This window comes from Coregonus lavaretus, assembly GCF_964263955.1.
Source record: "Coregonus lavaretus genome assembly, chromosome: 14".
In the NCBI taxonomy this organism is placed as follows: domain Eukaryota; kingdom Metazoa; phylum Chordata; class Actinopteri; order Salmoniformes; family Salmonidae; genus Coregonus; species Coregonus lavaretus.
Window position 1 is genome coordinate 19,898,388 of NC_140001.1, and position 14,540 is coordinate 19,912,927.

At 42.8% G+C, this 14,540-nt stretch overlaps 2 protein-coding genes and 1 pseudogene across 3 annotated transcripts; 1 reads left to right on the top strand and 2 right to left on the bottom strand.

Moving 5' to 3' along the window:
* Positions 1-268: 268 nt before the first annotated feature.
* On the top strand, positions 269-4,434 carry LOC311141925 (SWI/SNF-related matrix-associated actin-dependent regulator of chromatin subfamily B member 1; the record flags this gene model as incomplete). The annotated part of the gene is made up of 9 exons (XM_084177438.1): positions 269-397; positions 646-757; positions 862-991; positions 1,122-1,259; positions 1,398-1,525; positions 1,717-1,883; positions 2,283-2,473; positions 3,211-3,342; positions 3,970-4,434. 9 exons carry the CDS (start codon positions 269-271, stop codon positions 3,998-4,000), a joined length of 1,158 nt encoding a protein of 385 aa, XP_084033564.1. The 3' UTR covers positions 4,001-4,434.
* Positions 4,435-4,529: 95 nt separating this feature from the next.
* Positions 4,530-7,616, bottom strand: derl3 (derlin 3). Its single transcript, XM_084177439.1, has 7 exons — positions 7,459-7,616; positions 7,143-7,208; positions 6,542-6,615; positions 6,332-6,425; positions 5,773-5,968; positions 5,412-5,502; positions 4,530-5,253 (listed from the first exon to the last, which is right to left on the bottom strand). The coding sequence occupies exons 1-7, from the start codon at positions 7,546-7,548 to the stop codon at positions 5,130-5,132; spliced, it is 735 nt and encodes a 244-aa protein (XP_084033565.1). The 5' UTR covers positions 7,549-7,616; the 3' UTR covers positions 4,530-5,129.
* A 126-nt stretch (positions 7,617-7,742) lies between these two features.
* On the bottom strand, positions 7,743-13,146 carry LOC311140998 (stromelysin-3-like; annotated as a pseudogene). Its single transcript, XR_014615513.1, has 7 exons — positions 12,903-13,146; positions 11,977-12,119; positions 11,753-11,886; positions 11,364-11,604; positions 10,809-11,013; positions 10,299-10,560; positions 7,743-10,179 (listed from the first exon to the last, which is right to left on the bottom strand). The product of XR_014615513.1 is annotated as a stromelysin-3-like (transcript).
* Positions 13,147-14,540: the final 1,394 nt, after the last annotated feature.

Sequence of the window (14,540 nt, forward strand, 5' to 3'; positions counted from 1 at the left end):
GCTCACCCCTGGTATAAACGGATCAACAGTTTGAAGCTCTCATACAGCCTACACAATAAATGAAAGCAATAGAAGAATATTCACAGGAAAGCATCAAAGATGATGAACATAATAGGCTACAGTCTCTTATCACTACTGGACTACGGAATTCGTTATGTTCTCTCTGGCGCTCCAGACTGGTCATGAAGGAAAGGAGACAAGCAAAGAAGTTAGAAAAGGAACCCATGATACTGACGTCATTTCGCAGCGCCCGTTAGTGTTTTACACAATGCGCATGCTCATCAGCGCTGATCTTTGTTGTTACATTTCCAATATGGCGCTTAGTAAGACATTTGGACAAAAACCTGTCAAATTCCAGCTTGAAGAAGATGGGGATTATTATATGATTGGGTCAGAGGTTAGTATTTTATTTGGTTATAGTATATTTTAAGATGAGTCATTTAGTGTAATTTAGCTATAGTATAACCAACGTTAGTAACGACAGTTTGGTGCGTTTGCTTGATAATTACCGGCGCGTTAGCAGCTAGCGGAGGCGAGAGATAGCAGCAACAGTAGCTAGCTAGTCGATAACACAACAGTAACAGATGCTGCCCTCGTTAGCTAGCAAGCGCTTACGTTTTCTCAATTTGACGTTTTTGCTTTTAGGTAGGAAATTACCTGCGTATGTTCAGAGGTTCCTTGTATAAGAGATATCCATCACTATGGAGGAAACTGGCATCAGTGGAGGAGCGGAAGAAAATAGTGGAATCATCACACGGTTAGTAACTAATTAGTTAATGATCATGAAACGATAATATGGGATAACGAAGGCCTACTCTTGTAATGTGGTTAATTGCTAAGCCCTTTCTTCACTGCTATCAGATCATGGTTACACAACCTTAGCTACCAGTGTGACCCTTCTGAAGGCATCAGAGGTAGAGGAGATCTTTGAAGGAAACGACGAGAAGTACAAAGCTATCTCCATCAGCACAGAGCCCCCAGCCTACCTCAGGTATTGTCATCATCATTATGCATTCTCTCATAAATGTTTTGCCTGGCCCTTGATGGTCCAGGTATTGTAGTCAATAAGTCTTGTTTCATATATTGTCTTCACTTGTCACTGTGTCTGGCCTTGCCAACAGGGAGCAGAAGGGTAAGAGGAATAGTCAGTGGGTCCCCACACTGCCCAACAGCTCTCATCACCTGGACGCTGTCCCCTGCTCCACCACTATCAACCGCAGCCGCTTAGGCCGAGACAAGAAGAGGACCTTCCCTCTCTGGTGAGCCTGATAAAAACCTAAACCGCTGTCAGAACAGATTAACTCTGATGTAAAGGCCTATCATAGTCAATCATAATGTAAACAAAACTGTTTGAAACAATCTTTCCAATGTGTGGCTGTTCTCTCTCCCATGCACAGCTTTGATGACCATGATCCTGCAGTGATCCATGAGAACGCCACCCAGTCTGAGGTTCTGGTTCCAATCCGACTGGACATGGAGATAGAGGGGCAGAAGCTCAGGGATGCTTTCACCTGGAATATGAACGGTAGGATTGCATTGTAGCTTTCACAGTCTAAAACTGGTGTCCATAACGATGGTATTTGAATCCCTTTATATCTCATACTTTTCTAGAACAGTTATTTCAACATGACAACATTCTTGTCATCTTCTGTCCAACCACCTTTTTTTCTCAGTCCTAGTTCAAGTCCTCATGTTATACATGCTGTTGTTCCTCAGAGAAGCTCATGACTCCTGAAATGTTTGCGGAGATCCTGTGTGACGACCTGGACCTGAACCCCCTGGCCTTCGTCCCGGCCATCGCTTCAGCCATCCGCCAGCAGATAGAGTCCTATCCCACAGATAGCATCCTGGATGAACAGACTGACCAGAGGGTCATCGTCAAGGTACAACCAAGATTGTTATGTCAACTTACTGTGTGTGCAACGATGTGGTGAGACCAGAGTTAGGAAACGTAGACTGTGTCTTATAATTAAAGGCGCAATTTGTAGAAATAGCTCCACCATTTCCTGATTTAATTTTAAACTGCTGTGAAATATATTTTGAATAACTGAAAATATTGTATTTTCATCCGTTTGAACCTGATGTAAAAAAAAAAACGAAAGAAAAAGGAGCTAATACAAAACTTACGGAGGGAAATCATAGAAATATCACACAAAGGTCATACCACGTATGAGACTTCCTTTCAATGAGAATGACAGATCTATAACTCTTATTTCTATCTGAAATCACATAATGGACCTTTAACTGATAGATCAAACATGATTTCTTATCTTCACCATAAGCTAAACATCCACGTTGGAAACATCTCACTGGTGGACCAGTTTGAGTGGGATATGTCGGAAAGGGAGAACTCCCCAGAGAAGTTTGCCTTGAAACTGTGCTCGGAGCTGGGTCTAGGGGGAGAGTTTGTCACCACCATCGCTTACAGCATCCGAGGACAACTTAGTTGGCACCAGAGGACATACGCTTTCAGGTAATATATACAGATTGATGGTCTTCACGGGTCCGGGTCCAGAATTCTAAATTCTCTCACAGGTCTGGGTCCGATCTGATATGATTGTCACGGGTCTCAGGTATGTGTAATTATAATAGATTTCCCCTTAAAGACCCGTACAGACCTGAACGCAACTGCTGCAGTAAAGAAAGAGAGAAAATGATATTTATGTTTCTGCTCTTGCTTTTCACGAGTGGCGTGTACCTTGTTGTCCGACAATCATAAGTCATCAAAGCAGCACTACAGTCATAGAGCCATAGAGCCTCCGTGTGTGGCAAAATAAGTTAGGAGGTATCTAATCGCTCAGCTACGGATAATAAAGTAGCTTAAAAATTGGCTTTTATGCTGCTTACCTCACTCGGACCGGGTCTGGATCCGACTGGGTCTATACGGAACGGGTCAGGTTGTCCTCGGGAACGGGTCTCTAACATATGTATAGCAAATACTCAAAGCTGAGCTGGTAACAGAGGACTGATCTGTCTCCCAATAGTTTTTGTATTTGGGTGAAATGTAATAGACGTTCTTGACTTTGTAGAGTCTGTTTGTGAAGCAATGTATGAATTGGGTGAAAAGTAACTCCAAAGACAGTATCACTGACCTCTGCCTCTGTTGGGCTCCTATCCTAAAATATCCCTTTCAGCAACATGCTATTTTCCTGTTTGGCTGTGTCTCATGGTTGTGCAAGTCATTTGTTGTGGCTCTTTGTTTCTGTGCAGTGAGAACCCGCTGCCCACGGTTGAGATAGCCATCCGGAACACAGGTGAAGCTGACCAGTGGTGCCCCCTGCTGGAGACACTGACAGACGCAGAGATGGAGAAGAAGATCAGGGACCAGGATAGAAACACTCGGTGGGTGGTGCCTCGGACTACTGTCCTAAAAATATACCTCATGATCTATAGATGGGTTGGTTGTTTAGCAACAAAACCGATGCCTGCGCAACTATGGGGCAAAACAGACGCAACTATGGGGCAAAACAGTTGTTGGTTAGCTCTAGCAAATTTTAACCATAACATCCAGTCAAAACAAGACATGGTATCAAGAACAAGCTAAAACTAGCTGAAACGAACCACCAATTTTCCCCACATGGCAGCTTCTTGTCATTGTTGCTAGCTATCTGGCCAACCAGAATCACAACAACACACAGATTTCTGCCCCATTGAAGCGTGCGCATTGTTTTTGTGAAGTTGTCAGCAAACCCGTCTATCTTACCCAAAGCCTGCTTTCACACAGGCAGCCCAATTATTATTATTTTTTTCACTATGGTCTTTCGACCAATCAGATCAGCTGTTTTTCAGCGCTGATCTGATTGGTCAAGAGACCAATTAGTGAACAAAAGATCAGAATTGGGCTGCCTGTTTCAAAGTATGGTAAAAGTAACTATCCACCCAGCTTCTGGTCATTCAATAAAATGTGTTTCTTGTGTTAACAATGTTACAGTTAATGATATTGACTCTCCATGTACATTTGCATTACAGGCGCATGAGACGACTGGCAAACACGTGGTAGTTGATGCAAGCGGAATGTCCTGCTCCTTCAACAAGACCGACAGTAGACCATTTGATGAAGTACGAGAGTGTTGGGACTTGTTATGCTAACAGCATTAACACAGGCATTCCTTCAGCCTGTTTACCAGAGCAGGTCCTCTTCTTCACTGGTCACCTCAGCTCTCTACTCAGCCTGCATCCCCTCCACCCCCACAATGTGTTTATTTGAGCAAAGCTCCACCACAAACACTCCCTATAATGTGCTCCCTCCCTCCCCCTTCCCCTGTGTGGTGAACCTGTTCCCACTTTGACCACTGACTCTTCTACCCACCCACAGAGGAGTGAAAAACACAGGAAAACTCAGACAATATATTCTGTTATGTTGTATTTGTTGTCTTTTTGTACATTTGAATAATTCTTACAAAAATACAAGTAAAATGATCTTGATTGCTTTTGGTAAGTGTTATGTCTTTGTAAATTGCATTAAATCATAGTGACCATACAATTAAATGAAAGGTTATCAAACTAATTTAGGGAGTAAAAATAAGTTTGCCGCCTTATTACATAGTTGTTGGGCTTTTATGCATGCTTTGTTCACGCATACAACACCTGGCACAACCCAGTTGGTGGTGGTGGGCTAAGTGATTTCTATTTGGCAGCAGTGCTTCACCCACAAAGGCAACAGTTGGAAAGTGCAGACGGTGCAGGTTCCCTGGGTAACAGGATTCCAGATAGTCGGCAGATTTATGAATGAGTCGAGCAGCAGGTCCATAACAAAGACGAGGCAAGAATTTAGTTTGCACCTGTATTTAAAAGGTGTTATGCTGTTTGAAATGGCAAATGGTTGTGTGCCAGTAGTACCACAGCCTGAAATGCATGTGGTGATGGAAAGGTTGCGATGCTCATTGGCCTATGATTGCATTAGATATTTGTAGTTACAACACTCTGTGAAAGAGAAGTCTGCAACATGAAAACTCACTACAGTGGCTCCCAGTGGACACACTGAACTGTACAGATGGTACGTTCCTGCGCTCTTCATCCACATCCCTCTGAGGAGTAAACCCTCTCTATCCACAGCTGGATGGCTCCTGGTTTCTTCGGTGGGGCTGGGAGTATATCTTGGGTTTATATGGGGTTAGATGGTCCCCATGCTACTGCCTCTGGTCATTGGGCTCCCCTCCGTCTCCACCTTGGTCCTGCCAGAACTCTCCAGCCTGCCCCTCAGGGAGAGGGAAGTAGCCAGCGTCTTCCTCTGGGGTGTCAAACATGGTTCGACTGCAACAACAACAAACAAGTGTGCAATGTGCGTCAACTGACATTGCTTTGTAACATCAGACACTTTGAGGGGTACTCTCTGAAGGGCCAGAGCCAAAATTAAACTTGAGAAAAGGGCAGAGTCACTAGTCAACAACACTAGTGATACTGATACTCACAAAAGTTCTGGTGTCATCAGCAGCTTCCTGCCTCCAGGCTGGTTTGGAAACACATCCTCCAGAAAGTAGTAGATGTGTCCTACTCCGATCCCTGAGGTGGAGGAGCAAACCAGTAGCATTTACAGTTAATGACATCACAAAATAAATAGGCCAGGCAATGACTGTTAAACATAAAGGAACTGACAACACATAATGTCCAGGGGGACACATCATTATTGTTTGTCTGGACACATTTTAGGCTATGCTCTGTAGATACTAGAGATAAACACTGTAGACTGCCAGCTTGGTTAAAGTAGGGGAAAACCTATATTGTTCCTCACTACCATATCAGGGTATTTGTGAGACGGATAACATACTGTACCTAGAAGGTCAACAACAATGGAATTGCCAAGCAGCAATGAGAATCCCATGAGCACCCAGGGCAGAAATGGTGCCTGGAAGTTCAGAAGGCCGAAGAAGTTCATGCGTATGTAAGGATTCCTTCTACTCCACACATACACCAGCATGATGGTGAATGCCTGGCCCAGGAAGAATAGGTTGGCAAATAGGCCAAACAGCTGTGTAGACCTTCAAGTTAAAGACACCAGTATAAACATAAGATACACCTGCAATATGCCAACCTGAGATTATACCAGGTGTATAAACATGTCATTTGTCTTTGCTCAAAACACATGGCAACCCATAAAATGTTTTGCTGCCTATCACAATTCAAAAACATACTCATAAAATTGTACCTAGACCATTGCACAATAGAAGGAGGTTATTAACTGGAAAAACAACTGGAGACTACAATATATTATTCTTCAGGAATGCACAGTATGGCTACAGCTGTGACAGAACAGGGAACTGCTGGATGCCTTTTTTTACTTCAATACCTGGGTGCATTGGATACATTGTGTCAGTTCTAATGTAAAGGATACAGTCATGAGGACACCCCCAAACAGGAACATATATACGAAATCTGCAGTGCGGCCTCGGAAAGACCCTTCCTCCAGCATGCGGCAATACCGATACCTGTTTGTCTGGTAAAGGAAAGGAACCGCAATAACTCCAAATAAACACTGCCCTGTAAAAACAAATAATCTAGTTTTAGTTGTTCTTGCTCATGGAAATGTCCAGATGAAAGATACAGAAAGATGATGTTGAACAAAAAACTGAATCCAAGTGAGCCGAAAAAGAGGAAGTTGGTGATCAGACGCCATATCTGCAAAACAGAGAGGGAAAACACAAGTAATATTAAAGGGATAGTTCACCCAAATTACCAAAGTACACATTGGTTTCCTTATCCTGTAAGCAGTCTATGGACAAGTTACGACAGGGAAACACAGATTGCTGTCATACCTTGTCCATACACTCTTAGAAAAAAGGGTACCAAAAGGGTTCTTCGGCTGTCTCCATAAGAGAACCCTTTTTGGTTCAACTTTTTTGTTCCAGGTAGAACCCTTTTGGGTTCCATGTCGAACCCTCTGTGGAAAGGGATTTATACATGGAACCCAATAGGGTTCTACCTGGAACTAAAAGGGTTGTACCTGGAACCAAAAAGGGTTCTTCAAAGGGTTATCCTATGGGGACAGCCGAAGAACACTTTTAGGATCTAGATAGCACCTTTTTTTCTAAGAGTGTAGACTTTTTACAGGGTAAGGAAACCAATGTATCATTTTGTAATTTGTGTGAACTATCCCATTAAGTATGAGGAATACATTGTGTTTATTAACAGACGTTTCCTCTTACCTGGTATCTTCTAATGATCAGGTCTGGGTTGAAATAAAGCTGAAATGGGGTGATTACCTCCAGTTGCTACAAACCCAAAGAAAGGTAATACATTGAATGTATGAATTCCTCATCATCAGAAGTTACACTGTTTCAATATGGTATACCTTTAAATAACGTATGGTGAAAATGTGTTATGTCCCTTGATTTGTTTTATCCCATCTTTGAGTATCTGTATATTATTTCTCTAACCAATTACTCCAAAACATCCTGTGCACGGTCTGCGTTGTTAACTGCAAGCCTGCTGCAAAATAGATGCTACTCGTCAGTCGCTTACCACCGCTGCTGTAGTCAAAACGCAAGCTGTAGTGTAAGCTCTGGTAACGGAAGGAATCTGGAAATATTCCTGAGTGAAGCTGTGAGCCATGGTCAGAAGATACTCGTTTTCGCCTATGACGCTTGATACATTTGTTGATCCATAAGTCCGGGTGCAACAGCGATGTACCTTTAACAGAGCAACACGAAAGAGACATAATAATAGTCATGGCACGCCCCTACTTATATTGGCCAATCAGACTATCTATCTTTCCATCTATTTATTTATCTATATTCACAAAAATGGACAAGCTTAAATATTTTATTTGTACCAAAACACAGTACATCATTAATATATTTGTGTTTACATAGTAAATGTGACATTTGAGTAGAAAAACATGTTAAAACATAAAGATATGTAATTAGAACAGATAATGGCTATTTTAATTAAAGGACAAGTATGTCTTGAAATGATTCTGAGCTCTATAGTCAACACCCAAAACGTTAGAAGAGATCTGCCACTGCCAGCCTGCAGCTATTGGCTGTCAAACACAATGACTAAAATATCACAAATACATATTTTACAGTAAAGCAGATATAATAATAATAACTTTCTTTGTACAGCACTTTCAATACAGGTAACAAAGTGCTTCACATCATAAAATAATACAATAAAAGTACTAACAAATAAACAAAGACAGGAGAAAGGATAGCTAATTTAAATCATACATTTAAATCATACATTAAAAGCATCTTTATAAAAGTGTGTCTTCAGCAGGGATTTAAAAAGAGGCACTGAATCTGCAGCCTGATCTCCTCTGGCAGGCCATTCCAAAGGCTAGGGGCTCTAATGGAAAATGCCCAGTCTTCTTTTGTTTTCAACCTACAGTAGACTTTGGAATGGTCAATAGTGCCCTACCAGAGGATCTCAGGCTGCTTCCTGGCTAAGAAGAACAAACATATCAGTGTCCTGCACTTACAAACTGCAGGGAATGGCCCTCCAAAAAGTAACTTATCCTCATGGCTGAGATTCACATCATGCAGCACCAAGGATGGAACATTCCATCCCTTTGGACTGACTGAGAGCACTATGGATGGAACATTATTGAATTAAGTACAGATATCTTAGAGAGAACATAAATGTGACCGTGATAGCGTACTTGATGTCATACAAGTAAGATTGTGAGTAAGTGTTCATAACTTTTGAGACAAAAGTGTCCCTGATGGTCAGTGATTTCTAGATTTAGCACCTTAATTGGTAAAAAGAAAAAGAAAAAAATACTTCATAGAAAATTGCAGTGCCTTAGACATATTTCCCTTTAAGAACAAAACTAACTGCAACATCTCTGGAGTAAATTAGACATCATAATACAGTTAATAACCTGCAGATGGCACTGTCCTCTCAGCCCCTTCTCTTTACCAACACCTCTTCTGACCATACACTCTTGGAAAAAAGGGTTCCAAAAGGGTTCTTTGGCTGTCCCCATAGGATAACCCTTTTTGGTTCCAAGTAAAAACGCTCTGTGCAAAGGGTTCTACATGGAACCCAAAACAGTTATACTTGGAACCAAAAGGGTTCTACCTAGAACTAACAAGGGTTCTTCAAAGGGTTCTCCTATGGGGACAGCCGAAGAACCCTTTTAGGTTCTAGATAGCACCAGAGAGTAAAACCCAACCCAGCAACAAATAAATACAACTATATAGCTGCACATGAAGTCCAAACTCTGAGGAAACATTTGAATTTTGTTTTCCTGAGAAGAAAAAATGATCTAGTCCATTCAGTGTTAAGATAATGAGTAAACAAAAACATTTTGTGGAAATCACTCAAGTAAAGTAATAAAGTCTCCCTCTAAATAGTTAGTTTCTTCAACATTTGGATGACGATAAAGAGGCCTCTGGTCTTGTTCCCCAAAATGGTCTTGTTCCCCAAAATGGTCTTGTTCCCCAAAATGGTCTAATTCTCCAAAATGGTCTTGTTCCCCAAAATGGTCTTGTTACCCAAAATGGTCTTGTTCCCCAAAATGGTATTGTTCTCCAAAATGGTCTTGTTCCCCAAAATGGTCTTGTTCCCCAAAATGGTCTTGTTCTCCAAAATGGTCTTGTTCCCCAAAATGGTCTTGTTACCCAAAATGGTCTTGTTACCCAAAATGGTCTTGTTACCCAAAATGCACAACATTACAATGTTGTATTTGAAAGGACCATAAGGACGAGAACATGGTTGGACTTAACTTGGACTTAAATTTGATCTTGAGAGCATTATCACTGTCACGCCCTGGCTCTGGGACTCTGTTATGTTGAGCCAGGGTGTGTTGTTTCTATGTGTTTTGTGTGCTAGGGTGATTTTCTAGTTCATTTGTTTCTATGTTGGCCGGTGTGGTTCTCAATCAGAGGCAACGTGTATCAGCTGTTGATTGTTGTCTCTGATTGGGAACCATACTTAGGCAGCCTGTTTTCCACAGTGTGTTGTGGGATCTTGTTCCGTATGGTTTGTATTGTAACCAAGGACTTCACGTTTCGTATCGTTTGTTGTTTTGTTTCGTGTGGTGAAATAAATAAGTATGTTCACTCATCACGCTGCGCATTGGTCCACTTCCTCCAGCGATCGTGACAATCACAATGATTATTCATACATTTCTGCAACCAAAGAAGTCCATGCGAATATAGCGAGGATACCCCTGTAGTGAATTCATCTCCACAGGATCAAACTTCCAGTACTGCCTCCCACTGATAAAGTGGGCATATCCTGTCAATGGGAAAAAATCAATTCATCAATACAATCCAATAATTATCCTATGATCTAACATTTCAATGTCGGACTCACTCCCAAATTGAGGTGATTAGGTGATTCACTCATAATATTACCATATTGGTCCTTGAAGGCTGCGTCTACATCACTGGGGATGCCATGCCAGTCCTGCATGTTGCGAGGGTAGATCGAGTCGACACGGTTCTCCTTGGGGCTAAATCTCCAGTAGCTGCCTGACTTGCATAAGTAGGTGTTGTAGTTGCTGTCCTGGCCCCAGCGCAGAGCTGCCTGGATGTGGGGAGACTGACAGGCCGAGGCTCTGCACAGAGTCTGGCCCTGTGATCTGTCTCTCTGCATCAAACACCAAGTAGCTTTGACCTGCAATAGAGAGCGAGAGAGAGAGAGAGAGAGAGAGAGAGAGAGAGAGAGAGAGAGAGAGAGAGAGAGAGAGAGAGACATGCCCTACTTAAGGTTGTGGAAGGTTGTGGAAGGACACTTTTCTGGCTAACTGCTTGTCTGCCTACATGTATATTAACCTGTCTGTATTCAACTTGGGGCTTATCTAATCCTATACACAAAAGACATAACTAACCACAGCACAGACGGCCAATATCTCTGTCACCCACCTTGAAAGAACCAGATATTCCCTGATTGGTCTTCAAAGGCAGCATCAATGCTCTCTGGAATCCCCCTCCAATGGCGGGACACCAGGGCGGGGTAGCCTGCCTCCAGCCGCCCCTCCCGAATGCGCCACCCATAGCGTGACATAAAGAAAAACAGCTCTCCGCGAATCATAGACACAGCATCGAAGTCTGTCTGGCAGGCGTCAGGCTGGAGACAGAAAGAGGACCACTACAGAAAAAACGGTGCTATCTAGAACCAACAAGGGTTCTTCGGCTGTCCCCATAGGAGAACCCTTTGAAGAACCCTTTTTATTTCCAGGTAGAACCCTTTTGGTTTCCATATATAATCCTTTCCACAGAGGGTTCTACATGGAACCCAAAATAATTATACCTGGAACCAAAAAGGGTTCTCCTCTGGTGGCAGCCGAAGAACCCTTCTGAAACCCTTTTTGCTTTATTCTTGTGTGGCTAGTATCTCAGTTGTATTGTATGTCTTATATTGTGATTATTTGCCTGTGTAGCACCTCCAAAGAAAAATATGGCGAGATTAACACTCACAATACTACTAATGATCTCATTGGACTCTGTGGTGATTTGTGGCAGTGGTGGGGGTGGAGATGGGGGCTGGACATGTGGACGAAGGCCATACAGGTATTGGATCCCCAACTTGTCATCCTCGCTCAGCTCCAGGGGATAGGAGAAGCTGTAATAGAGGGACATCACTGCGCCCGGTTCCTGGGGTGCTGGAGGCCAAGAACATGCCTGAACTCATGAGCAGCCACTTGGAGAAGGTCTGTGCCTGCATTAGAGTCAGGGAGAGGGTCACACCTCCAGGGATATACACTACAACCGTAGAAATACTTCCTGACTTTACTCATTTTACATAAAGCTCTATGTAAATCAACTCTCCATATTTCCTGCATGTTCCCTGCCAAGAAAACACTCACCCATATAGTTGCCAAGGGACCACGCCTCATCATAGTCAAAATGGATTTCGCCCTCCCTGTGGGTCTTGGGGAAGAAGGCATGGGCTAGAATGTCCCCAGGGCCGTCAAAGGGCAGGTTATCTCCATGCCAGTATCTACAGTAGAGATCCATATCAGGAAAGCGCTGGCAGACCAGTAACTTAAAATCTGACATTTGAATACACATAATGTACACACATGCGTACCTGGTGAAGTCGATGACAATGTCAGTCTTTCTACTGCTGACCTCATGAATGTGAGGGGTGTGACCTCACTCCACACTCTCAGTGCTTCCAGCAGGACACGCTGCACTTTGTCTTCACTCATCTGCCAGGGGAAACAAACCACTCTGAGGAAGGAAGATGTACAGATATAAATCAGAGACCGTAAACTTCACGCCCGCACGCACACACAGAGCATAGTCTGTAGCCTGTAGAAACACACCAGAGACCACCGGCCTTGTTGCATTCCTATAACCTCCCGCTCATCGGATATCTAACCATCAAATCAACAGAGAGGTGTGCTGTTACATAGACCATCAGGCTCTGTATGATAACAGTGTATCATAGTCATGTTCCTTCCCATTTACTTCATCTGTAAAGTCTCATTAGCCCATCATGGCTTCCCCTCTCCTCTCTCTGAGCGGCTCCTTAGATTCCATTGCATTATGATAAAGAACAGCCACAATGAGAGGAACCAGAGGACACAGACAGAGAGGCAGCAGCCAGTCGACAGACAGCCCAGCCCAGACAATCCATGCAGTCTCAGAAGGAGTAATAACATAATAGGTTCCTCCTTTTCAGAGACACGTTGTTTTTAAGGCAAACATGTAATGAGATAGCACCTTCTGTTTACCTTGTTGAGTTAGAATATGAGAGCTACTGTATGACCAAAACAGGAGACTAATGATGGATAGAGTAACACTGGGTTCTGAACATACTGTACCTTTCCCTCCAGTACTGGCAAATATGCACCAAAACATGATAACAATTATATTTACTTTGTTGGGTCCAAGTCCATCTCTAAGCTGTACAAGAGTGTGGTTATACTATAATAATAATAATAATAATAATAATAATAATAATAATAATAATAATAATAATAATAATATCATCATTATTATTATCCTTACTTGTAGGTGAGGTCAGTTTTCTCCAAGCGCCCCCCAAACAGGACAAAGCGTTTCTGCCTGTGTCTCCCCCTGTAGATTACATCCTTCAGCGTGGGGTAGTCAGGAACACCACAGAGGGGGCGGTTAGTGTTACCAGTCCTGCTCTTACAGGGTCTCCTCTGTCTAAGGCTGTGTCTTTGAGTGTGTCCTGAGGATGGGCCACTCTTCCTCTCTTCTTTAGGTCGTGGAGATCAGACCTCTGGAGTCATCCCTTTGAAACAGCAGGATCATGACCAACATTTATTAGAAAACATGTTTACAAAATTGTCACTTATTTGGATGAACATCTTTAATTAAAAAGCATTAGAGAACAATAGATTTGGTGCAGATATGTATCCCAATGCATTGCACTTTTTTGGAATCCATGCATGCATTGGCATTGCCTTAAAGGGAAATTTCACAATTTTTCTACTTCACATTCATCATCTCCAGGACCACCCTAACATCAACGTATGTGAAAATGGTGCGTTTCTATGTTTTGTAGTAAAAAAGATAGAGAAAGATTTGTAGACAATTAGTAGGCAATTAGTAGGCAATGCCTACTCACAATTGGTCAAAATCACACGATGCACACCGATGATGTCATTGGAAAAACGTATCTTCCTCTATATTTTTACTACAAAACATAGAAACGCACCATTTTCACATATGTTGATATTGGGGTGGTGCTGGAGATTATGAATATGAAGTTGAACATTTTTGAAGTTTCCCTTTAACATGATTGCTAGTATCTCTGTGTGTTCGTGCCGTGGGAGGAGGGGTTGGTTTGTTGGCAGAGAGCAATGGCTAGCTAGTATGCTAACTATTCTAGCTAACTAACTGGCTGAATAAGTTGACGACGTACTCACTCAAACTGTCAAAACTAACCCAAAACTTTACACAACGTTAGACACGGACATGAATGATCTGCTTGGCGTGTTAACACACCGGTGGTTTGTTGTAACTGAGTATTGGTGCTAAACCGTGTTATTGGAGGCTGGCATGCTAGTTGGCTATGGCGTTATAGGATTCGGTGCCCTGGACGGTTTTCTTGGAAGAATACTGTACCAAATTAGCTAGCTGAATAAACTAAGTTAGAGTCTATTCCTAGAAAACATAGAACTGCTGTAGTTTACAACAATTATAATTTCTAAAGTGGATGTTGGGAGAGTTATATTTGAGGGTTTCAGTGAAACGTAAGTGAGGGAGGCCCCGCTCTCTCGCTTTCCCAGATGTTTAGTTCATTTTATTCCGATCTCCTTTGCATTATTGTAGTCTTTTTCTGTAGCCTGTCAACTATGTGTCTGTCTATCCCTGTTCTCTCCTCTCTGCACAGGCCATACAAACGCTTCACACCACGTGGCTGTTGCCACTCTAATCTGGTGGTCCCTGCGCGCACGACCCACGTGGAGTTCCAGGTGTCTGGCAGCCTCTAGAACTGCCGTTCTGCGGCCAACAAGGCAGTTAATCTCAGCCTATGCTACCCTCCAGTCCCTCGACTTTTTGGCGCTGATGGAAACATGGATTACCACAGAAAACACTGCTACTCCTACTGCTCTTTCCTCGTCTGACCATGTGTTCTCGCATACCCCGAGAGCATCTGGTCAGCGCGGCAGTGGC